The sequence below is a fragment of the Aotus nancymaae genome, unplaced genomic scaffold (genome assembly GCF_030222135.1).
Source record: "Aotus nancymaae isolate 86718 unplaced genomic scaffold, 86718_ANA_hifiasm-v0.15.2.pri h1tg000014l, whole genome shotgun sequence".
In the NCBI taxonomy this organism is placed as follows: Eukaryota; Metazoa; Chordata; class Mammalia; order Primates; family Aotidae; genus Aotus; species Aotus nancymaae.
In genome coordinates, this window is record NW_026988425.1 from 73,731,978 (window position 1) to 73,757,650 (window position 25,673).

At 34.8% G+C, this 25,673-nt stretch overlaps 1 protein-coding gene across 4 annotated transcripts in view; it reads right to left on the reverse strand.

The window, feature by feature from the left end:
- Nucleotides 1–2,108: 2,108 nt before the first annotated feature.
- Nucleotides 2,109–25,673, reverse strand: part of SSBP2 (single stranded DNA binding protein 2) — a 336,503-nt gene continuing 312,938 nt past the window's right edge. For all 4 annotated transcript variants that reach the window (XM_012477556.3, XM_012477555.3, XM_012477552.2 and 1 more), the window contains 5 exons: nt 22,308–22,378; nt 20,254–20,332; nt 17,010–17,038; nt 9,406–9,504; nt 2,109–2,729 (listed from right to left, as the gene is read on the reverse strand). In XM_012477556.3, the coding sequence (XP_012332979.2) occupies nt 2,700–2,729; nt 9,406–9,504; nt 17,010–17,038; nt 20,254–20,332; nt 22,308–22,378 (308 nt within the window). In that variant the 3' untranslated portion in view covers nt 2,109–2,699. The remainder of the gene's footprint in view (nt 2,730–9,405; nt 9,505–17,009; nt 17,039–20,253; nt 20,333–22,307; nt 22,379–25,673) is intronic.

The window sequence follows — 25,673 nt, forward strand, 5'->3', positions numbered from 1 at the left end:
ATGAATTGACTGCTCTGCCTTGAAAAACAGAACAAATTTTACTCGTTTTTTTTGACTAAAAATAGGTTAGAAATAATGGGGATCATGATGCAATTCATATTCTAGTATTACCCCCAAAATAAGGGCAAGTAAAATCAGATTCATCATTCTTTTTTTTTTTGTTGGCTGTTAATTTATGGGGAACAGAGGGTTCATCATTCTTTGTGATAAGAAATAACACCTTCTCAGAAGGCAAAGAAAAGAATTACAACATCAGTAACAATGGAGAAGAGTCAACAAAAAGTTTGAAAACTCTAGCATTATAAGATCAAGCTTAATAATCACAGGACTGTCAATTTTTATATGATTGTCATAAAAAATGAAAGTCAAAATTATTCTTGGTAAAGTCAGGTGTCTATACAAAGTGTCATCTTCATGCAGGTTGCCTTGGATTGAGGTAAAGACCTTTCATCTGAATTTGCATGAAAGGTTTCTGCAGCTTGACAGCATGAGGCTGCTCTCCAGTGTGTATTCCTAGGCACCTAAATGCTGTGTGTGATTAACTGAGGCTCGTTTTATCATAGTTTAAATCTGCAACATAAATTTAATTCAGCTTTTTTCCCCCTCAACAGTTCTGCCTAGTTACCCCTGTTAAGCACAGGCAAAATCTTTATTTTGACAAGGACTAACTCATTATGAATTTGAGAGAAATAAGTCATCAGGAATTAGCAAATACAGTCACGTGTTACTTAATAACAAGTATACATTCTGAGAAATGCATTGTCAGGCAATATTGTCCTTGTATGAACATCGCAGAGTGTACTTACACAAACCTAGATGGTATGGCCTCCTATACGCCTAGACCATATAATATAAACTATTGCTCATAGGCTACAAACCTGCCCAGCATGTTACTGTACTGAATGCTGAAGGCAACTGTAATACAATGGTATTTGTGTATCTAGCATAGAAAAGCTACAGTAAAAATATGGTATTATAATCTTATAGAACCACTGTTGTATATGCAGTCTGTGGTTCATTAAAATGTCATTATGAGCTGCATGACTGCATACTGCTAAATTTTCACTTTAGAGACCATAAGCCTAAAGGAAAGAGAAGATTCCTCTTACCTGAGATTAATGCTTTTCAAAGTCTCTGGAGTTTGGATTCATAGTTGGTATTTATAAATGGTTATTTGTGTCACAAGATTAACATAAAGGATCACCCAGTTATCTTTCAGAGTCTGAAATTAAAGTCTTCATACCTTTCTATTGTGATTCTGGTCTATGTAGGTATAATTAAGTACAAAACCCCAAAGATCTGGAAAGTGCCATAAAGCGAGGTGCTTTCATAAGGAAAATGGATTTTTTTTTTTTAAAACATTTACTCATTCTTTTTTGAACAGTCAGTTACACAATGTAGTTTTAGCCTGCTGAAGTCAATGGCTAGATAAAGCAAAGTTACTATCAATGATTTGCTTTGGAATAAAAGCCTTATATCCTGGGAACAGAGCAGGGCTTCCTGGCCAGTGAGAACCAATACCAGTCAATTCTGCTGGTAGCAAGCAAGATCCCTGGATAGAAAAGCAGCACTCCAGAGGCCTCAGGAGTGCTAATAACTCTCTCCTCCTTGTGCTCAAAGTCTCATTCAATGTATTTGCTTTCAATGTCTACATGAATATGCTCACTACAAGTGTGATTAAAAACCAGATACCACTTAACATTAGTATGTTATTAAAAATTTACCTCTAGTATTCCTGGTGAGAAGTGACAAATTCAAGCATATGGTTTTGTTATCACTTTTAGGCATCATCATGTTAAAGAGAAAATATGTCATAAAAATATGACAACCTCTGTCACTTTATTGCTATGGTCTAAGTAATTTGGGCTATTTAATGATTTCTGTATCATCTAAGACAAACAAATCAAGAACTCCATTTAAAGCAGTTATTGCAGAGATATACTGTGTGGGACCCCAGATAAGCTTTTCTGATTTGAAGTGTTTTTCTGAAATAAAAAGTAAAAAAATATTTTTCACTGAAGGTAACAGAGAAATTGTTTGATTTAACATAAAGACGAAGCCACACTTTCTTCTATTTTTTGAGACAGTACACTTTGTGATTCACAGGATAACTTGCATCAGACGCAATTTAATGAAAGCTCTCAAATAAGCGATTTTATTCCTATCCATGATTGCAGACATTTACAAAACCATAACATCTGAGTTCACCTTAAAAAATAACTTATATAAAGCAGTGATATACACAGCACAAAATAGTTCAGGGAGGGGGCAGGAGCAACTTGTAATAATTAAAATGTAAACGTGAAAAAAAGGATGGAATAAAAGTCCCTACTTATTTCTACTTAAGATGTCATGTGATAATATTTTACAATGTCCTGTGGGTCAATGTATGTATGTGTCTATGTCCGTATAACATACACATATACAGTACATTCTTTTTCCCACACATATACATACACACATAATTATTTGCAGTTCAGTTTAGGGCAATTCTAATATGCCACTCCGTACAGTTGTTTGAATCACGTTTGGACCCGCTTTCTTCACAAAATAGGGGAGAGAGCAGGAAATAAAAAGGTTGGTTTGGTGTGACTGAGATTCCTTTGTTTAACTGTACACTGTGATGAATAATTTTCTTCTGTAGTAGTTCTGTGAAGGGCTGACTCACTGTGGTTTTCATGAGGAGACTTGGTAATGGATCACACGCTCATTGTCATGCTAGGGGAGTACTAGAAGGAAAGAAGAATCCATATTTTAACAACAATTCTTTTAGAGATCACTAAGGTTCTTCTTGGTACAATAGAAATGATGAATTCTAATTTCTTATCATCTTTTATGTGCAAGATTTTCATCTCATACAACATAAAATAAGAAGTATAAAAACAGTAAACTGATACAGACTTAACTTAGTACTGAAATTTTAAATACTTCCCCTGGAAAGCATCAAGTCCTATACCCTCCCTGCACCCTGAAGGCTGATCATTAACCAACCCTCTGCTTCTCTCTCCAAACAGATTTATGTTTTGCAGGCACTTGTAAAAAACTTAGGTAAATTTAGTCCAAGGCTGGACTATAGCTAAGTAAGTATGAGGACTAGTCTTTGCTATCTACTAGCTTGTAAACTGAGGAGACTGCCTAACCTGTCTTGACTCAGTTTCCCTTTCTGTAAAGGGGATTGGGGAAGATTAGATATAAAACCCTTAAACCATGAATTTATTGAATACATAGAAAGTGCTTAGCAGGTGTTAGGTTAATATTGTAGGGAAACAAACAAACAAAAAACTCCAAGCTGGCCCTGGGAATCTCTGATTAAAGCATTTAAAATACTTAAGAGTCTAATTTATACTTTAGCATTTAAGCATCTTGCTCATAATTTGCGACTCTGTAATCTTTTTTGTTTGTGTGAAACAGGGTCTCACTCTGTCACTCACACTGGAGCGTAGTGGTATGATCTTGGCTCACTGCCACCTTGATCTCTCTGGGCTCAGGTGATCCCCCAGCTCAGCCTCCCCAGTAGCTTGGACTACAGGCGCATGCCACCACACATGGCTAATGTTTGTATTTTTTGTAGAGATGGGGTTTCACCATGTTGTCCAGGCTGATTCCTGGGCTCAATCGACTTGCCTTGGCCTCCTAAAGTGCTGAGATTACAGACGTGAACCACCGTGCTTTGGCCTGTGACTCTAACTGTAATCCACAATCATTTGTGTATGTGAGTAGGAACATCACTGTTACATGCTGACTTGTCAGTCTGATGAGGCTGACAAATAATAAAAGGTGAGGGTTTTAGAGATTTGGAGATAGTGGTTTCAATTGCTAATTGTGCCATTGTACCCTCATATTATTGGAGAATAGACTGTGACAGAAAAGTTCTACAGCAGCACCATGCAAGAGAACTTTCTTCAATGACATACCTGTTCTGTTGTCTGTGCTGTCCAACCTGGAGGTCACTAGTCATATGTGCCTACTGAGCGCATGACGTGATTAGTGTAATCAAAACACTAAATGTTTAATGTTATTTAATCTTAATTTATTTAAGTACCTACATGTAGCTAGTGGTTACCATTTTGGACATCACAGCTCTAGACTATCTGAGCTGTAGGGAGAGGTATCTAATCCCACATGGTAATCTACTCCTTGGATGAAGATAGTTTCTAAATTAAAATGTAAATGTGGATCCTGAAATGTTTTAAATGTCTTACTGGAAACCTGTGAGGACCAGGGTAAAAGGCAATTCCTTTCAACATGCTAATAACAATTGTGCCACCTGGAAAAAGGCAGATAAAGTTAAAGGGATTGGTCCCAGGCTCCAGGACCTAACCAGAAGCTGTGATTATCCTGGGTAGGGGAGCATGAACTTTTCAGAAAGTTGGCAGAAAGAGAAAAGAATTAAGTGAATTCTAGACAAGCTGAGACCAACTGCAGAAACCAGAAAAGACATATATGTGTGTACTGATTTAAGGACAGATTACAGTGTGAAAGCAGGACTCCCCGGGGAAGAGCACAGGGGGCAATGGCTCAGCTGGCATAGCAGTAGTAGATCCCATTAGGGATCGAACCAAAAACATGCACTGTTCCTGAGGAACGGTGGGTGATTAGGCCTGGAAAAGGGTCCTGGACCACAGGAAGAGGATTGTTTAATCCTTTAAACATGGATTACATCAAGGAAAATCTGTTAATACTTGTTAATCACTTCACAGCCTACAGTGTTTCAGGATAGAAAGTGAAGTTACATACTTGAACTGATCCTGTATGTAGGATTACAGTGAGTATATGATGATAAAAAGGGAAGACTTTTAGACAAGACCATAGGAGAAAAAAAAAAGAGGGCAACTACCAGAAACAAGAAAGGGGATTCAGTTTAGACAAACCTCTCCCCTTGATCAGAGCAGCAGAAAAGGAAAGCAAAGCAAAACCCCCCAGTCATAGACACACGCTGATGACATGGAGCCAATCCCTGACCCTTTGTCAGAGAGGAACATACTACCATTTCATCACAAGATCCCATGCACATAACGTGATTCCATGTCTCATATTATATAAAGCATTTTTATTTGTTGCTATCATCTCAACAGTTGCAACTGTTAACATTTTTTATCTGTGATATTTCAAATGTTTGAAGTAAATTTTACAGAAAAATGGTACTTTGTTACTAATGTGTTGGGAAGTTAAGAGTGAGGTTGGCCCAGGGAGGAAACTGAGTGAAAAAACGAGAAAATGAAGGCCCAATTCAGTCAAATGGCAGCATCAGCTCCATGCAATACAATACAGCTCAGAAAAAGGAGTAAGCATCTAATAAAATTTAAATTTTAAGTAGTACAAATAACTGTAAGATGATATGCTAAATGTATTTAGTACAGTAAAATAGTTTGTATTTATGCCAAGTGTCTACCTACACAATGTGCTATTTACAATTCTAAGACTGTAAACTGCTCATCTTTGACTGCTGTTACTGAAACTACTTCGAAAAATGAAATAAGGGGAAATAAAATTTCTAGGAAAACTCACAGAATGGGCAAGCAAAAAGGAATTTTGCTATAGATTACTATTCTTCAAAGTAGTAGAGAAGTGGCCTACAATTTTCCAGAAGTAAAGGAAGAGTAGGTGTTAAATAGAGTATCATATTTAGAGACATAAAATATTCATGGTGTACTGTACTGAGACCACACTTCAATGTTTCTATTGAACTGCTGCATCAATATGTGATAACATATTGTAATGTTTATGCCAAAATGCTGTGATATCAGGTTGCCCTGTTTCAAAACTATTCTGTGAGTCTGGCTATTCTGAACCAGATGATAAAATGGCTTTTACAAAGTAGTCAACAGCATTACTGCTTGGTTTGGTTAAAAATATAAACCTTAAAAATATTATTTTAAATGCATACCAACTTATTTTATCTTTTAATACGAAATGAGATAGCATGCCTTGGGTATGAACTTGTAATTTTTTTTCCTTGTTATGCCCAGGTCATATACCATAAAATCCATCAGAGATTTCCATGAAGTCTTTGAACAATGTATATAAATTTGTTTATACATGTCAAGAACACTTTAATTCTCACTATATTTCTGTTTAAGATCTGTATGATACTTTACTTTCTTAACAAAATAAAGAATAGTTCCTCTACCCTGAGCTAAACTAAAGTGAAATACATTGAGTGTTTATATGATTACATTAAAAAAAACGGGGCTGATGTGATTTCTTTACAATATCGAAAAATGACAAAGGGGAGTAAAGGAATGAGAGATCATCTACCATCTTGTTTGTAATTCCTATTTGATGCAATTATTTTAATATCATGTTTATTCAATTGGTTACACTTCAGTGCTATGAGAAAATATTTTGCTAAATTAATTCAGGAAATAAGACCAGCTACTATCTTCACCTGAGAAGCATGAAAAAGTATTTTTTTCAATTAAGGCTTTTTGTATTCTGTACTTTCCAAAACAAATATTTTACAGTTTGAACACTAGGGGGCATCTTTGTTTCTTGAAATAAAGGGTCTTGGTTGTGATCTTAAAAAATAAGCAGTGAAACATTTTTTGATTCACATTTTGTTTTGTCAAGCATGTTGGCACTGCAAGGTTTATGATTTTAAGTTGGGCATTTTTGTTTCTATATTAACTGAATGAAGTAGCATGTGTGAGTGTGAAGAGACTAGGATAGTATCTAGTACATAAAGAGAACTCAATAGATATGTGCTCCCTTCCCAGGCCTCCTTCTGTGATTTAACTTCAAGATAAAAACTGACAGATCCTTCAAAGGCAGACTGCTCAAAAATATGTGCTTTCAGAGTTATGTGTATTAAACACTAGAACTTGCATGTTCATTTATTGAAAAATGTTTTCTTTTTGAATTCATCAAGAGTTCTGCTTTTTCTTGATTATAGCAAGCTAACTTATTGGGAATAACTAGCTTATTTACTTCTTCAAAGCTTTACATCTGTCAGCACCAAATCTCTTTTGTCTTTCTTCCTCTCTCCTCTTATTGCTTGATTTTATAAAAAGGTCTAAACAAAAATGTATGGTAACATGATAGAGAAAGACATAGATAACAATGACATCATTCATAACAAGTCCCTTCTCAGCAGACAAAAGAATGGAGAAGCCAGTGTGGACCTGCTTCCAAGGTTGTACTACCGTCCAGGGTGGTGGTGCAGTTTCTTAGTACACCATCAAATTATTTTTCCTTTTACAACTCTTCTGGTGGGGACAGGAGACAAGGAGGGAAGAGAAAGCAGGGAGCTTCTGTTTGCTGCTAACTCTGCCGGCAGTCTAGCACTGAACCCGCTTAGGCTCAGGGACAGGGAGCGTGGGCCAGATGTTAGGGTGGAAGAAGCCCTGTTCCAGTTGCTCTCATTTCTAAATGCACATATTCACGAAGAATCTGCTGTTTGGCGTGTGCATAGTCCAGTAGGGACTGAAGGGAAAGGCTGGAGCTGATTCTGTGCAAGGAAGTTCTCCACATCCTGTTATATCTGATTCTTTGCCCCACTGAAGAGCTTTCTGATGCCAATTTTGAATTGGTACTGCTCTTCCAACTGTTAAACAAGGCAGTAGTCACTAATGACAAATCTGGGAAGGAAGGAGAGGAGAGAGTTCCTCTTGTCACTGCCCATAAAGTAAAAGTCATATGGAACCTTTTTAAAAAAGTTTTTTTCCAACTCCAAATTAATCATTTCCTCTGACTTTTAAAATACCTGGCTTATATATACATTATAGCACTCATTAATCTGACATGTTTTAGTTATACAAACATCTGTTTTTCCTAATTGGCTTGCATTCTTTGAGAGTAGGTGTTATATTTATTTCAGAACACCTTGGTCTTAACCTGATGCTTTGTATATAACAGGTTCAATAAATGTTACACTGAATTGAATTATCAAATACCTCACTGAATTATACCATTTTATTGCTGGTAAAATTATCAGAAAAGGAAGTAAATGTCTTTAATTAGATAAAAGTGAACAAAGAAAAATTAACTAATTTGTCCATAGTTTTGAAGCAAACCACTCAAAGAACCAGGATCTAAAAATAATTCCCATAATCCTAACGTATTATGACTTAAATTATGTAGCTTCTCATGTTTTTCCTTATCACTAACAGGCTAAATTATTTTTTACTGTAAATTTTTACATATAAAAAAATTATTTGTCCTCAGTAATCATATGTAGCCTGCAAGTAAAACAAACTATTGATCAGCATAATTTTAACAGAAATAAAGTCTAAAGCAGGGGAAGTCTTGTCCCCTGCAAAGGTCCTATGTAGGTATCAGAATGAAAAGAATCCACAGAGCACTCAATCTTATGTTCTGCTTTGGGAATGGAACAGCCACTCTGTAGGAAGCAGCCACTCTGTATAAAGGTAAATGTGCTATTAGCCAGTGCTTCAAATTCTGATGGTATCATCTCTGGTAAATGCTGAGTTAGGCAAAAGAAGGGCAGTTTCTCTTCTGATTCTGACGGTAGTTTGGTAGGTCCGCCACAATAAATTTTAATGATGGCATGAATCCTATGAAGATAAAATTCATTTGGGTTTTGAAATCTTTTATGCTATAATCCAATTCAGTGGTTCTTAGCAGAGAATGTATATCAGCCTCACTAACAAAGCTTTTCCACATTTAAGTCTGCCCAGCCCCACTCCTGGAAATTTTGATTCACTAGGTCTAGGGAGAGTTCTGGGAAACTGTATTTTAAAAAATTCCACTGGGGTTTCTAATGTGAAATATTAATGTAAAAAAAATCATTACATTATGTAGAACTCCTTGAGAAAAGGCACCATTTTGTCGTTTTGGTTTCTCCAGTACCTAGCATATTGCCTTGGCATGTGGCAAGTGCTCAGTAATTGCTTGTTAAATGAATGAATTTTATTGCTTCTCTTTTTGGTTCTGTCTACTTCTATGGAGATATGGAATGAACTTCTGTGTAACAGTACAATCACATGCAAACAGTGACTTGGGTATTTAGCTCAGGTTAACAGACTGCCAATTTGGCCTTCAGTCCAGTAAGGTCTACTATATAAAGTAAGAACAGACTTTTTAGATTTTGAGGGCAGCACTGAAACAGACCTAGTTTTGCAGCAACCTGTGACATTTTAGTAGCAGGAGAACTTATAAAAAGTATCAAATAGGCAACCTGTTTCCAGTTTGCTTCTTTGCAGTAGAGTTTCTCAATGAGAAAATTAGTATTACGGTTTTTCTAACTATGTACACAGAATAGGAGTAAAAAGAAAAAGTTTTTGAAATTATTTTCAAAGATATTCTATTTAAAGGTTCATCTGACTTCTGAAAGATCAACCTATTGAACTCTAGATAAACAGCAGTAAAAGTGGCTTTATGCATTAATTCTAGCAGAAGAGCTTCAGAAATAAAATCTGGGTATGATATGGTCAAGAGAATACTTACACTCTCACTCTGAAATGGATTTAAGAAATTTCCCCCCATTTCGCCATCATCCCTTGGAGTGCCCGGTTGATTACTCAGGCTCATGTTATTGGGAGAATTCTGTAAACAAGATTTAGAAAACAAGGCATTGTTGAAGATTTTAATTTCCCTCTTACATTGTACTGTTTCAAATACTGAATCTATAGCAGCATCTCTAAGGACAAACCATACTTAGAATTTTAATCTTAGACTTCTACGATGTATTCTATTTCTTTCAGCTTTGACAAGTACTAATGCCTTCCCAAATGAAAATTAAAAAAACAAAAAAAGCCCAATAACCTACCACAACTATTTTTCTTTTTAGTTTCAGAATCAATATTTATTCAATTTCCTACCCTCAGCTTACAAAGTTCCTAAAACTCTGGAGAGTTTAAAACATTCCCAGCAGGGGCATGATGAAGAGATACTACCCACTGATAAGGCAAGATGGAACAATAACTCCCTTAGTCATTTCATTAACCAGACTTTAAAAGGTCACTGTTTTAATAAACATTTCCTTTTAATTCTACATGCAGTACACAGATAACACAATTTCAACCAATTTTACATGAACTTTAAGGAAAAAAGAAATACAGCTAACAACTGTAGTTAAGAACAAGAGAGACACCTTAGGACTTGAGAATTCATTACGTACTTTTAGAGGAAAAGGTGGCTCAAAAGAAAATTACTTTAGAACATTTTCCTATCATTAGTTTAAGAGTAGATTTACTTTAAAACTTTCCTTGAAGATCAAATGGCTGCTATTAGCAATCTAATCAAACACCAAGTTAGCAGTGCATTGCTTCATATTCTATTTAAATTTACTAGTCTCATTATTACCATGCAATTTTAGCCATGGCAGGATACCTGATACTCCACATCAACAGGAAATATAGAATGACACAGGACTATAAACCAGGTTTATACAGTAGTACAACTGTAATTCTTTCAAGGTCCAATTTATTAACTTGTTAAAAAACTTCAGAGTTAAACATTTTTGTTATTTCAAATGGAAGAAAAAGGTTAGATATTTTTTTCCTAAGCCATTGCTATTTATATTATTTTAGAATTAGTTTTTAGATTTTTTTTAAAGAAAATTGCTCAGAGTTTTGTCTTAACTACGACAACTTTATTGTAAACATTAACATTTCATGAATGAGTTATTCCCAAAAGAAAAATGTGCTTTTTTAGTTTATGATTACAATGTAAAGCAGTGACAGGTAGATGAGCTGGTGGAAATGCACTTGTGTCTTGTCTTGCTGTGCACCCCACAGGGAGGATCTGAGAACACAAATCCTCTGAAGTCCACTGGAGCTCTATATGTCAAGAAATCCCAAGGACTCGGGAAACATACTTTAATAGCATAAAGAGGATTCTATTTTTTTTGATAAATTTTTCTCTGAAAATGTTAGTTACCCAAGTATATAGAAAAGCAACTATACTTTGAAATGAACCTGAATGTCTCAATTTCCTGGAAAAAAAAATAAGTAAAATTTAACTAACTGCATTATTTTAATTATTACAGTTATTAAATAATAAACTGTTCCTTGAAAACAGGAATGATAATACTGACTTAGCTCAAAAAGGAAACTGAATTGATAAAAAATATTATAAGATTTACTCATAATTTATAAAATCTTTTAGATTTCTGTCATTTTCTATATAATGGAGAAATTGGTAATACTAGATAAAACACAATCTAATATATATATAAGAAAATTTTATATATATATAAGAAATATATAAGAATTTTCTTATACATATATATAAGAAAATTCAAGGATGCAGTTGGAAGCTGCATATTTTACACAGTCAAACAAAAGAACAAAATGAACTCTCTCATTCTTGTGTAACATTCATACCCTCTGTGGTATATAAGGTGCCTTGAGAGAAGCAGCGTATCTCAGTTTCAGTTGGGGTGCTTTAAATCTTTGCTGCACGTTTGGCCACATACCACTTCTTGATTTCTAATTCTGAAAGTTTTAGCTAACCTGATTCCTAACTCAAAGTGTTGGTTTTTAAATATTTAGAATTTAAAAGTAACATTGCATTGCTAATATTTAAATACATACAAAACAATTTCAATGTTATTATTTCTGTTTCACATGCAACCTCTTCATAGCATGGTGGCTCAGCATCATACTTGTGTGTGTGTGGTGGGGATGGGTATTTAAGGACACTGAAAAGAAGATTAAAAGCATACATTCAATATACAAAACTGAGATAAAATCAGATCTCTGAAACCTCTTCCTATTCATCCTACTGGACCGTATTTAAAAAGCTTGAAATGATAGGACAATAGGTTTTTGCATGTTTGTAACTAATCTCTGAAAAATTTGAAAACAACAGAAGCTCCTCAATGGGAGATCTTAAGAAAACTGTGCTGTCCATAATCAAAGTGACATGATGATAAAGGCTAAAGGGCACATTCAATATTGGCATCTGAGGGACAGCTAAGATAGTGGTACCAAAAACCATCCCACCAGGATGGTTTAGGACAGGTTAGGAGGGTAGGTGGCAATGAACTGTGTGTATACTTCATTTAACTGTAGCTGTATTTGTGTAATATGTCCAGTAGGTTTCATCAACAAGGCAAGAATGTGACGTACAAAAAGGACTTAGGTTGGTCAAAAAGGCACTCAAATTTCTTCAGCACAAAAGAGTACAAGATTACTTTTAGCTATATTAGGCCTATTGGTTACAGTTATTTCAGTTAATGTATACTTTATTCCTTATTTTAAGAGTTGAGCTTGAAAAAATATGGTTAGGATTATACTGATTCCATCTTCAAGAAATTTTATTACATTCTCACTTATCATTTATTCAAGCTAAAAAGTCTTTCTCTTAAGCTATGTCATACACGAATGTTTTATGTATATATATGCATACACACACATAATACACCACAAACACAATTTCTTCTGGCTGCCATGTTTAACCCTGTTAGACCTTCTGGTCTGATTTCATTTAGCAGGTATTCCATATCTTCTTTTCTTTTTTTCTTTTTCTTTTTTTGGGACATGGTCTCTGTCACCCAGGCTGGAATACAGTGGTGAGATCACAGCTCACTGCAGCCTTGGACTCTTGGGCTCAACTGATGCTTCTGCCTCAGCCTCCTGAGTAGCTAGGACTACAGACATGTGCCACCACATCTGGCTAATTTTAAAAATGTTTTGCAGAGACAAGATCTCACTATGTTGCTCAGGCTGGTCATGAATTCCTGGACTCAAGCAGTCCTCCCACCGACAGGTGTGGGCCACTGTACCCAGTCCATATTTTTTCTTAATTAGTAAGTTATTATCTCTTTTCCTATCCTCAAACTCTGTTCTAAACCTTTTAAAACTTTTTACAATTCTAATTTTTTCCATTTTCGATTTTAAAAAGCGAACATTTGTAGAAACTGTGGCTCTGCCTATAATTAGAATAAAATACTAATGACATTATTCTAAGTAGTGGATTTTGAATTGCTTTCTCACAGGCTGCCAATAGTGAGTTTTATAGAGTGTTGTTTTGACTCTGCTAGCTCCGTCAAAGAACAAACTGTCAATCATTCTTCCAGTGGGTATAGCTGAGCTAGAACTCAGGTCAGCACACCTGAGATGATGGAGATCTCTAGTCAACTACTAGCTCCCTTGTGAACAGTGCAGAATCTCTAACTGGAACCAAAATTCTTGAGGTCAGAATGCTTCAGGTTGAAAAATACATCCTTGATAATTTATTAAACATGATACGATCAGAGCTTGTCACATACATATTTTTTCAAACTCAAAAACATAAATGTGAGATATGTTAATGTAAACCATAGAATTTTTAGGTGCTTTTCTTCTAAGAAAACAAACTGGCTCAGTGCGGTGGCCAACACCTGTAATCCCAGCACTTTGGGAGGCCGAGGCAGGCAGATCATGAGGTCAGGAGTTTGAGACCAGCCTGGCCAGCATGGTGAAACACCATCTCTAGCAAAAATACAAAAATTAGCTGGGCGTGGTGGCACATGCCTGTAATCCCAGCTACTCAGGAGGCTCAGGCAGGAGAATTGCTTTTACCTGGGAGGTGGAGGTTGCAGTGAGACTTTGTCTCAAAAAAAAAAACAACAACAAAAAACAAACCATATACCTCTCTCTACCCCCCACCCCTAAAACAACTCCAAGGAAAAATATTTTTGTTCCATTAATTAAATGGGTGACTCCTCAGTTATTAAAGGGATGAAAAAAATTTCATATATCATCTTTAAAGGCCTTCTAAATTAAAGATAAATTCTGCATTTTGAAAAAGAGGCACAAGAGCATTACTAGGTAATGCTCAATTAAGCAAGAAATAATTTTGAAAGTTCATTGGAAGCTTTGAATTCATTTTGCTTACTGAAACAGTGCCATCAAAGTGCATTTGATAGTGTGAGTTCCTAGCCTTGTCCACAAAAGATTGTGTAGCTAATGAGAAGATATTTAGTGTCTGTATAGCACTTCATAGCCCTTAACATATGTTCACACTTGATTCTCAACAATTTTCTGAAGTAGGCAGAGAATGAAGTACAAGCTTTTGTACAGCTAAGAAAACTATGCCTATGAGAGATTAAGCAACATGCCGCTGTAACTTGTAAGTACTGTAGTAGCACCAGGCTTTCTGAATCTCAGTTCAGTACTCTTTATCTTATATATAAAAATGGATAAAATAGAGTCTCTATGTAATAAAAAGTAGAAAAACAATTGAAGTGGCGCTTATCCACATTTAAAATGCAGTAATTTTTTTTTTTTTTTAATATGTGATACTGGTGCTTGACAAAATACAGATTTAACTGGAGAACTATAGCACTGTAGCTAGAGACCTAAGAGGGACTTTAAAAATTACTAAGCAATAATGGTAAGACTGTCTTTGGATTCACAAACAAAATTACTAGAAAAAAACAAAACAGGATGGTAATGAATGATAATGAATGATTCCAGGAAAACAAACGGAAGGAGAAAGCTTCTTGATATAGCTGAACATGAGTTGGAAAAGGAAGAAAGTAGGAAAAGCGGAGTTAGTGACTGTGCATACCTTGGAGTAAAAAACTGAAAAAATTAGGCTGGGAGTAGAAAGAAGCAGGAAGAGAAAGAATCTGGGGCAGGAGGTATACAATGCGCATGATGCTGCTGATGCTCTTAAGAGCAGTGACTATAGTGAGACAGACACTAGCGGTACTATCACCCAGGGTCGGCCAGCGCAGAGCCAATGAACTTGGAGCAGAGGCGGTATAGAAATGAGCTGCGTAAGAACTCATTTGAAGGCAGATTTAACTAGTCAATTCTAGTACATTGTTAAGTGGCATGTTTATTACTAGGGGGATAAATCTTATGTTAATTTAAACGCATATTAATTTTGCTTTGTAAAAGTTTTTTATCCTATTTGTTTGATCTCCTCTGTTAAACTGAAATTCTTGAGGGCAGACAACGTATCTTGTTTATCTTTGGATTTTTAGAGCCCAGCATAATGACTTAGTGCATCAACGTTTACTGAATGAAGGAACTCCTGCTTAAGAATAAACCACTTGAGGGCAGAGATTGTGTTCGTTGTTAAAGAAGTCTTTTTTATGTCCCCACAGTGCAGAAGGCAATACCCAGCACACAAAAGTACACACTGGATGGTCGGTTACTGCTTAGAGCACAAGCAATGCATCATTACGCAAGAGAATGTTACGAGGCGTGGGCACAGTATGGTGGAAAACTTGTATCTGAAAACAGGCATGGGAAAGTAAGCACAGAAGGAATAGCAACCGATCTGATATGAGGGCAGATTAGAAGATGGCATTTAATTCATCATTATGACTATTTAAAAATTTTAAACTGTTTTATAAATTATAAAGTACTTTCCCATATAGAATTTTGTTTATAGCTATCTTATGTAAAGGTAGGTAGGTAGTGAAAATTTTAGGAAGATGGCCTAAAATTATCTGGATGATCCTACTTTTGTGTAATTAAGAATCCATCTCTTCTCAAATATGGTATTAGAAGTTTCACTGGAGACCACAAAGCACAATTTGGTTGATTCAATTGTTAGAAATAACTGAGACGCTGGGTGCAGTGGGTAACGCCTGTAATCCCAGCACTTTTGGAGGCCGAGGCGTGTGGATCACCTGAGGTCTGGAGTTTGAGACCAGACTGACCAACATGGTGAAACCCTATCTCTACTAAAAATACAAAAATTAGCTGGGTGTGGTAGTGTGCACCTTTAGTCCCAGCTACTTGGGAGGCTGAGACAGGAGAACTGCTTGAACTTGGGAGAGGGAGGTTGCAGTGAGCCGAGATTGCACCACTGCACTCCAGTGTGGGTGACAGAGCAAGACTCCGTCTCAAAAAAAAAAAAAAAAAGAAAAAAGAAAAAAGAAATACCTGAGACAGTCAACATAATCATGGTCATCTGACTTGCAAAGGCCTGGAGAGAAGGCGCTAATAAAGTTACATAGGGAATATTGTTTTGAAATAGGCTTCATAAATATCATTTCTCACAGAGGTAAGCTAGTACTCATTATAAATATTTATCTATTTTTAGAAATGAAAAAGACCTTTCTGATTGTTTCTAAACATAGACATCTAAAATACCTGTGGAAATGTGAGGCAAAGCAGCAAAGCAGTAGAGTTATAATGCTAGAATTCTAATTAAATATTTTTTAAAACTTGAAGTATTAATTTAAAATATTTTTTAGCTCAATCAATTTTATTTTATTTTTCTTGGCAGCAGGAATTTTACATTATTATACGCAAATATAAATTAGCACATGTACGCCAGAACTTAAAGTATAATAAGTAAATATTTTTTAAGTAAGTCATCCCTTAATGAATTTCTCTGCTTATTGATATAGAGCAGACTACTAAAACAGCCATTCTGGTAGTAGCGAATAATTAGTTCTCATCAGTAATTCTAAATATATTTGACTCACCGAGAACTATTTTAACTTCATCATGACCTAAATAGTATTTAGGTATTATTCTTCAAAAATATAAGGCATTTTATTAAAGGATTCATTTTAGATATTCAAACTATTGAAAGAGGGAAAACGCAAACATTTACTAATGAAAGGCTCTTTCCTACTTGTACTAATACAATTTTCCTCTAATCACTTTCTTACTCTATTCTGGGGACTAGAATAATTATTGTGGAAATCAGCATTTCCTAATGAAGGTCTGCAAGATGAACTGAATATGTAAAGGCAATGCCCTTATGATACATAATAACCACTTTTTCAGATTCACCTCTCCTAACATTTCTTTAGATATCTTTACATTTTCAAAAGATTATCTAAATTCTGTAAGTTTGCTTTACAAATAAGCAACATCATAATGTGATTAAATCTGTTATTACTCAGGTATCAATTAATAATGTATAGTATGTCCTATTAATGAATCTTAGCATATTTATTCTTAAAAAACTTACTTTAGCCTTTCCCACAGATAATATACATTAATATTCTTAACTTCCAATTAATTATACTTGGTCTTCTACTTTCAAACTCTTGTTCAAGAAAAATATTCATAAGTTTACTCTAATAATTTTAATGAGAATTCCATGTAAATACAGTTGATTAAAAACAACACAGAATACACAGAACTCACCTTGGAAATACTGTCCATATCTCCCGAGCCTGAAACAAAATATAAAAAGAAAGCCTTTATTAGGTAAGATTCCATTTATAAATACTCCTTTAATTTAAATAAGTGAAGTATACTATATGTATTTTCCAGTGTATAACTCCTGAGTTTTTTAATCTGAAAAAATTGCTTTTCTTTTATACAGTATGTTGAATCAGTACCATCTGATGGAAAAATCCAAGGAATTCTATACCTAGTTCCCGATCATTTTTTTAAACGGAAGTATGAAGAAAACTGTTATTATAGATTCCTGAATGTGAAAGTTTAGAAAGACCATTTACATACCCTAACCAATTAAAAATTTAAAAATATGTATATATATATATAAAACATATATAGAGATATCTATGTATTTTTTTAAAATGATGCTGTAAATCTGATAAAATATAAAATGAACACTTGCAACAATATTTGATAATATTTTAAACTATACTATAATAACCAAAAGCTAGGTATTAATAATATTAAAAAGTTGATAGCAATGAATATTCATGATAATCCTTTAAAACTAAAAACGTCTTTAAATATTATATTTTTATTTTGATCCTTGGAAGAAATAATCAATATTAATTTATTTTCTTATGTAAGAAATAGAGGCCAGGCACAGTGGCTCACGCCTATAATCCCAGCACTTTGGAAGGCTGAGGTGGGTGAGTTATTTGAGGTCTGGAGTTCGAGACTAGCCTGGTCAAACATGGTGAAATCCTGCCTATACTAATTAGCTGGGCATGGTGGCGGGCTCCCGTAATCCCAGCTACTCGGGAGGCTGAGGCAGGAAAATCACTTGAACCTGGGAGGTGGAGGTTGCAGTGAGCTGAGATGGTGCCACTGCACTCCAGCATGGGTGACAGAGTAAGACTGTCTCAGATCAAAAAAGAAAAAAGAAATAGAATCATACATAGGTAACAGAACAATAATCAGATCTTTGCCATATTAACTTTATTTTAAACAATTTTACTTCTGACAACTAATTTTCCTAGCATAAAAATAACATTTTAGTAGCACAGCATTCAGTCAACATTACAAATAAAACTAGGGTTTATTAACATAAGTTGCAAATAAACAGGCATAATAAATTATTAAATACTGAATGCATATATGCAATCTTACATATGTGTATATATAATATGCACATTAATGTTAATTATAGAAAGCAATGAGCCAGGCCGGACGCGGTGGCTCACGCCTGTAATCCCAGCACTTTGAGAGGCCAAGGCGGGCGGATCACGAGGTCAAGAGATCGAGACCACCCTGGTCAACATGGTGAAACCCCGTTTCTACTAAAAATACAAAAAATTAGCTGGGCATGGTGGCACATGCCAGTAATCCCAGCTACTCAGGAGGCTGAGGCAGGAGAATTGCCTGAACCCAGGAGGCGGAGGTTGCGGTGAGCCGAGATCGCGCCATTGCACTCCAGCCTGGGTAACAAGAGCGAAATTCCGTCTCAAAAAAAAAAAAAAAAGAAAGCAATGAGCCAGTTGCCAAGCATAGGTGAAAATCTTCTGAAAATTCTATTCTAGTGACTAAGATAATGAGCGCCTTTAAACTATACCAAATATCATCTTTTTGTGAATAGTTCTATAAATAACAATAGCGGAAACTGAATTATTTTGCAAGAAACTGGAAAATAAAATTCTAGAATGGTGCTGTCCAACAGAATTTTGTGCAATAATGGAAATGTTTCTCTGTGATGTTCATTAAGGTAGTCATTAGATACAAGTGGCTGCTGTGTATCTGATATGTGACAGTGCAACTGAATAACTGAATTTTAAAATTTACTTAATTAAAATTAAATAGTTACATATGACTAGTGGCTAATGCAATTGGACAGTGCAAATCAAGACTCTGAAATCTAGGCAAAATAAGTATGAATCCTTAAAAACTCAAAAGTCTGTTAGTGTACTGCAAATAATTTCTTGATTATTGAAAGATTTTCCAAGTATCGGAGGGAGGCATTTCCTGACCTTATGTGGGGGAGTGAAATAACCTAAATTACTCATGAACATACTTTTTCCAACTTAAGTAAAAGATGAACCCTTTCCGAAAGAAAAAAATCACAACTCCCAACCCCACTGTCAACTTTTAAATTAGTTTATGGTCATGTTACTTAAACATATACAAACATAAAAAGTGATTTTTTTTTTGTTTTGCATTCAACCTATGTGAATGCAAAACAAATATAACTATGGTATGGCCTAGTCAATTTTGCAACACTTATCTCTATTTCTCACTATTGTTAAAGTTTTTATTCACCTTGCAGCTATTTAGCTTCATATGGTAAGAAGGCATCATTTATAAAGTATGTTTTCTTTTTCTTTTCTTTTCTTTTTTTTTTTTGAGACAGAGTTTTGCTCTTGTCACCCAGGTTTGAGTGCAATGGTGCAATCTCGGCTCACTGCAACCTCTGCCTCCCATGTTCAAGCGATTCTTCCATCTCAGCCTCCCAAGTAATTGGGATTACAGGCATCCGCCACCATGTCCAGCTAATTTTTGTTTTTTTGAGTAGAGATGGGGTTTTACCATGTTGGCCAGACTGGTCTTGAATTCCTAACCTCTGGTGATCTGCCCACTTTGGCCTCCCAAAGTGCTGGGATTACAGACATGAGCCATGGTGCCCGGCCTATAAAGTATGTTTTTAACCATCAGTCACATACTTGAAATGGTCTTTATCATGAAGATAATATAGACAGTGTTCTCTTTTAAGAGAAACATTCAAATTATCCAGAATATGATTAACAATTTTATGTTAAACAGGAGGCAAACATAAAAATACAAAAACAAAATTAAGAAATGCTTGGAGAGAACTGAAGTTCTTTGAGGCTGTGTCCACAGAACTCTGGAGACAAACAAACAAACAACCAACAACAAAAAAACAGCTACAAGAATACTGCAGCCTTCCGGGTTAGGTAAGCATGACACATGCCCGCAGCAGCAATGTCTCCTTTTATGGTAAGACATGAAATTTCAATAGGTTAAAGTAAATAACTGTGAATATGAACTAGATCAACTCTCACACTTCTGATCTTCAAGTGATCTACAGTTCTAACAACCAATACAATGTCGATTAAACTATCTGTATGAGTTAAAAGTTGAAATATTTAAAAATGAGTAGCTGGCTATGAAAGAACTTTGGAAACCATAATATCCACTAAGCAGAAATAAGGTTTTGTTCTGAATTTATTCTAAACATCAAATTGAAAAGCCTTACCTAAAGAGCCATTCATGTGATGTGACTCCATTCCTCCTAATCCACCCATGGGACCATCTGACCCAGGGCCCATTGGAAACTATTTTAAAAATGAAGAAAATCACTGTAATCATACTGAAAACAATGGCTTATCTCAATTTTATAATATATTTAACAATCACTGCCACAACTTATTTTCACTTTCAAGCTATGGAGATCTTTTACTTGATGTTTTTCAGCTTTGTAGATTCTCTAACTGGACTGTTCACCTCTCTCATATTGTTTTCTCTATGTTCCAGATAACAGAATTTTAGGTTAATCCTCATTCATCTCCAAATTTTTCTTCTTCGGATATACTCAGTTAGAAAGTATATACATTCCAGTGCAAATGAGAAGATAAACATTTTCCTCTATGATACTGACAAATTTTTCTATTGAAAACCAAAGGTGGTTCTTAAGAAGCTGTTAACGCTATTAGCTTATTAATAAGCATAATTCAATGTCATATGCCAACATTAACGTTTTTCTTAGCAGACAATCTATCTTTGTTCAAATGGACATAATAAATAATTTCACCTTATAGGTTAAATACATTTCATTCCCTGGGGATGGCTGATATAGCTAATCCTTCTTGGCAGTCTCAACCATGTCACTTCAATGACACTCAGACATTCTGCTTAACATTTTTTAAAGAGGTGAAATTCTTTTTTTCTTTCCTTTCTTTTCAGGTGAAATCTTACATTAGAAGCCTGGTACAAAACAGGTGTGACATGATGGGCTTGGTGATAGAAAACCCATGGCCCACCCACTCAGTCTTCCTCTTATCTCCCTGGAACACTGAGGAAACCCAGAGCCCAGTTCGAAGACAAGTTACTTCTAAGTACCTTACACTGCTGAAAACACTCTTTCTTCAAATTTCCCATGCCAAAAACATTTCTACTATGTTGTGTGGTGCAGAATATTGACTATGGTGTGTGTATGTGTAGATGGAGTGGTGGTGGTTACTAATCATGAGGCTTTCAGGGAGAAATAACAGCCTTCAGTAGGTAATCCCTGTATTTCACCACCTCTGTGTGGGAGTAAGATGGCCTTCTATCACTATGAGCATACCAACCACATGCTTATGAAATTCCCCAAGAGAATGCCAATTTTGCTTGGTAAAATTGAGTATCTAAAAGCACATAGGATGGTTGGTATTTAGTAAACAACTTGGAATATATATGCCTCACTGATAGAAGGTACATATAAGTCAAAGAAATTGACTTTAAACTTACTGCTGTTATTCAGCTGTTATCAAAAGCATAGTTTAGATATGGGTTGAGAAACTGGTGCTGGTAAGCCTAGTAGCCTGTGAACTTCTATCTGGCCCCCACAGTGTTTTAAAAGACACTAAAACTATAGGTATGTATGTTTGGTCAGTTCGGCACATAACATTTATCTTCTGATTTTTCTTTGATTTCTGCTACCATATATACAACACATGTATATATGTATTAACTATGTTATAAATATTTTTATAAACATATAGGCCTAATAGATAAATAAAATGTTTTCCTGTGAGCTTCTGTGGAAAAATCATGACCACAGGCTTTATTAAGAATACCCAAGTTCTTCCTGTAATAACTGCTTTAGCTCCATATCTAAACTCTAGATTTTATATTCTAAAAAAAAGAAACATAGCCAACTTCCTACTCTATTTTCAAGTTTATCAGGATAAAAAAGGATCACAATGAAAAAACTTAATGATGCCAAAAATGAGGTTAATATAAATGATTATATATAACTTGTTATTTTCAAACAGTATAAGTCATTAATTATTTACAACAAAATAAGATGAACTAACATTAAATAATTGATTAGGATCAGTTTTACTTTTATATTATATTGATATAAAATCTTTGTTATATATGTGTACTATGTTTTTTTAACCAAGCTCAGAGAAAGCATTTGACTTTTCTAATATCTAATAAGCTCCTGGATAATAAAATATAAAGTTTACAATATACAGGACATGGAATGCAGTCAGAGTTTGAAAGTCTTCAAATACATTCCAAAAATAAAAAATTCATATTTACATTAGGTCTGTTAGGTCCAGGAGGTACTGCATTCATTAAAGTATACATGTTATCGCCAGAGTTGGTTGAATCTGAAACAAAATATTACTTAATTAAAAGATTTCTGAAACAAAATATTACTTAATTAAAAGATTTCTGTAGAATCTATACCCAATTCATCACAAAGTAATGATCAAAGATGGTTTGCCTACATATACCTCTCTCTACATAAGCTGCAACACTTGAAATTGTCATTACTAATATTCAAAAACAAATATCCACAGTCATTTTCTGACCCCAAAATTATCATTCTGAGGTTATAAATTAGGTATAAGGAATAATCAGGTAATATTCAATAATTCAGGTAAAGGAACATGAGAAATCTAAAAAATCACAGTGAAGTTTTTCTTTTTTAAAAAACAGATACTTTTTTGCTTTTTCAAGCAATTGTGTATGTATATGTATATATACAAAATATATAATATCTCTTAAAATTCAGATTCAGTAGCTTTTCAGTTTTCATTATTTCCTTAAGTTTCGTATATACAAATTTAAAAAACAGTTTTTTTAGTTAACAATTAGTGAAAACTGGTGGACTATCCTGGCTTAATTCCAAAAGAAAGAGATTAGAGAAAGACTATATAATTAGAATAATATAATAGTCTTGTTTGAACTAAAAGTCAGCATCCTCCAGCACAACTTTTGATAAATGTTTTCACTCATTTTTGATAATAAAAATATCTGTACTGTATATCGATATAAATATATGTAACATTGTACAGTATTTAAAAAATTTTGTATTTCATGTCTGTTAGCTAATTCTAATTAAGTCTCTGAGCATACATGTTTTTATAATGCAAAACCTAGAGTGAAAGCTAAATATTTTACACTGAGAAAATATAAAGGATAAATTATAGTTTTCTATTTTTCCACATTATACAGTTTTCTTAATATAATGTAGTAAGGCTTGCTTGTTTACTTATGTATGTATGTATGTATGTATGTATGTATGTATTTATTTATTTAGAGATGGAGTCTCACTCTGTCACCCAGGCTGGAGTTTAGTGGTGCAATCTTGGCTCACTGCAACCTCTGCCTCCCAGGTTCAAGCAATTATCTTGCCTCCACCTCTGGAGTAGCTGGAACTACAGGTGTGTGCCACCACACCTGGCTAATTTTTTTGTATTTTTAGTAGAGATAGGGTTTCACTATGTTGGTCAGGATGATCTCAATCTCTTGACCTCGTGATCCACCCGCCTCGGCCTCCCAAAGTGCTGGGATTACAGGTGTGAGCCACCGTGCCTGGCCAGTAGGCCTATTTAAAAAAAAAATGTGTTTCAAAATTTTTGTACTGATTTGAGACAGAAGGTAAATCATTTGCTTTCACAGGGCAGTAACCATAGAGTGTCAATTACTTTCCTTTTATTGTGGGATTACTCATTAGACATTAATAAGTTTATTATTTTAGTTTGCACTACTTACAGAGTAGGTCTCATGTCATTTATTCATTGACTGTCAACAATGATCCATAAATCTAAATACTGTATTTTACTTCTAGATGAATATATCATAATGTTGAAAAAGCTGGAGTGCCCACCTCAAGTTGACCCTCTTTGTTTATTCTAAGGAAGGTTCCAACCTGCTTTTGTGGCCTTAACTGTTTTTACATCCTTATGTATGCTATACTCCTGTCAACCCAGGCTATTTGTTTTTTTCCTGCATGTGACCAACCTTTCCACCTCCAAGTTTTTGTTCTTTCTTCCTCCAAACATCTTCTCAATCTCTACATACTGAAATTCTACTCACTATTAAAGGGCTATCTCAAATGTTATGTCTTCTATGAGGTTCCTTCCTGGTAGTTCCAAGTGCATGAGTGCTCCCCTACCACTGACTTCTGTCTTACATTATAGTAATATTTTACTCCTTTATTATCTCCTCCTGCTTCCAGCTAGCATATAATAAGCTCATGGAGAGAAGGAAAGCGACCATGTCCTACTCATCTTGTGTACTCAAGACAATAGGTACTGCTAACTTAGATTTAACTGTTGGAATAAATTCAATCACACATAAGACTAACTTAAAATCTTGGATTGCTTTTTAAACATAGGAAATCTTCAAAAGATTTTTCAAATGTATTAGCCTTACTCTTGGTGTAAGGAAGATGGGCTATATATTTTAAATATGTAGAAAGAAAAGAAATTTATCATTTTAAAGACTAATCAAGTATGTAATTTTATCTGCTAAAGAAAAAATTTGAGAGGGATAACATTGGTATTTATGGCTGGGTGCGGTGGCTCACGTCTGTAATCCCAGCACTTTGGGAGGCCAAGGTAGGTGAATCACTTGAGGTTAGGAGTTCCAGACTAGCCTGGTCAACACGGTGAAACCCCATCTCTACTAAAAATACAAAAATTAGCTGGGTGTGGTGGCAGGTGCCTGTAATTTCAGCTTCTCGGGAGGCTGAGGTAGGAGAATTGTTTGAATCCGGGAGGCTGAGGTTGCAGTGAGCTGAGATTGTGCTACTGCACTCCAGTCTGGGCGACAGAGACTCTGTCACAAATAAATAAATAAATAAATAGAATAAAAAAAGATTGGTATTTACTGGAAAATGTCTGACTTCTGACTTCTTTTTATGTACAGAAAAACTTTAAAATAAAGTGGATCTCCTGGGACCTCTTGTCTTGTGGGTGGGGTGTTGGCTGAGTATTAGGGGAGTGACTGTGACACAGGATGAACACATAAAAGAGTATACAAAAAGACTAGGAAGATATACTTATGGCAATTTCTGGTTTGAAACTAGGAAGATATACTTATGGCAATTTCTGGTTTGAAAGGAAGATGTGGTAAAATTACTTATTGCCTGCAAAGTTCAGTGTTTCCCCAAAAGCATTTTTTTTAGTCTTGTAGTAAAGCATTTACTATTCACATGCTACCCTCATAAATTAAACATTAACTTCACCATATAAGAATGTAAATACGGGCAAGATGATCAGGTGACGTAATTCTATCTTCAATGAATTGTTTCATTTTCAATTAAGGTGCCTTTGGGACACAGACCATTAAATATCCAAGGAGTTAAGTGAGGCAAAGTAAAATTCTGTATTAATTATCAAGTTTATAATTTTTCTAAATTAAAAGGGCTCAAGATTAAAAATTTTTATTGATATGATCAATGATACTGAATTTCAAGCTTCTATCTTAATTTCAACAAGCCAGTTAAAACCAAATGAGTTGAACAGTAAAACATCATAATCAAAAATACTTCATAATTACTAAAATTTCTCATCTACTTAATCATCCCAAAGTAATAACTGATAAATTTTTAGTCTATTTCTTTGTTTTCTACTTTCTACTTTCTAGATTCGTGTTATATATAGTTTCCAATGG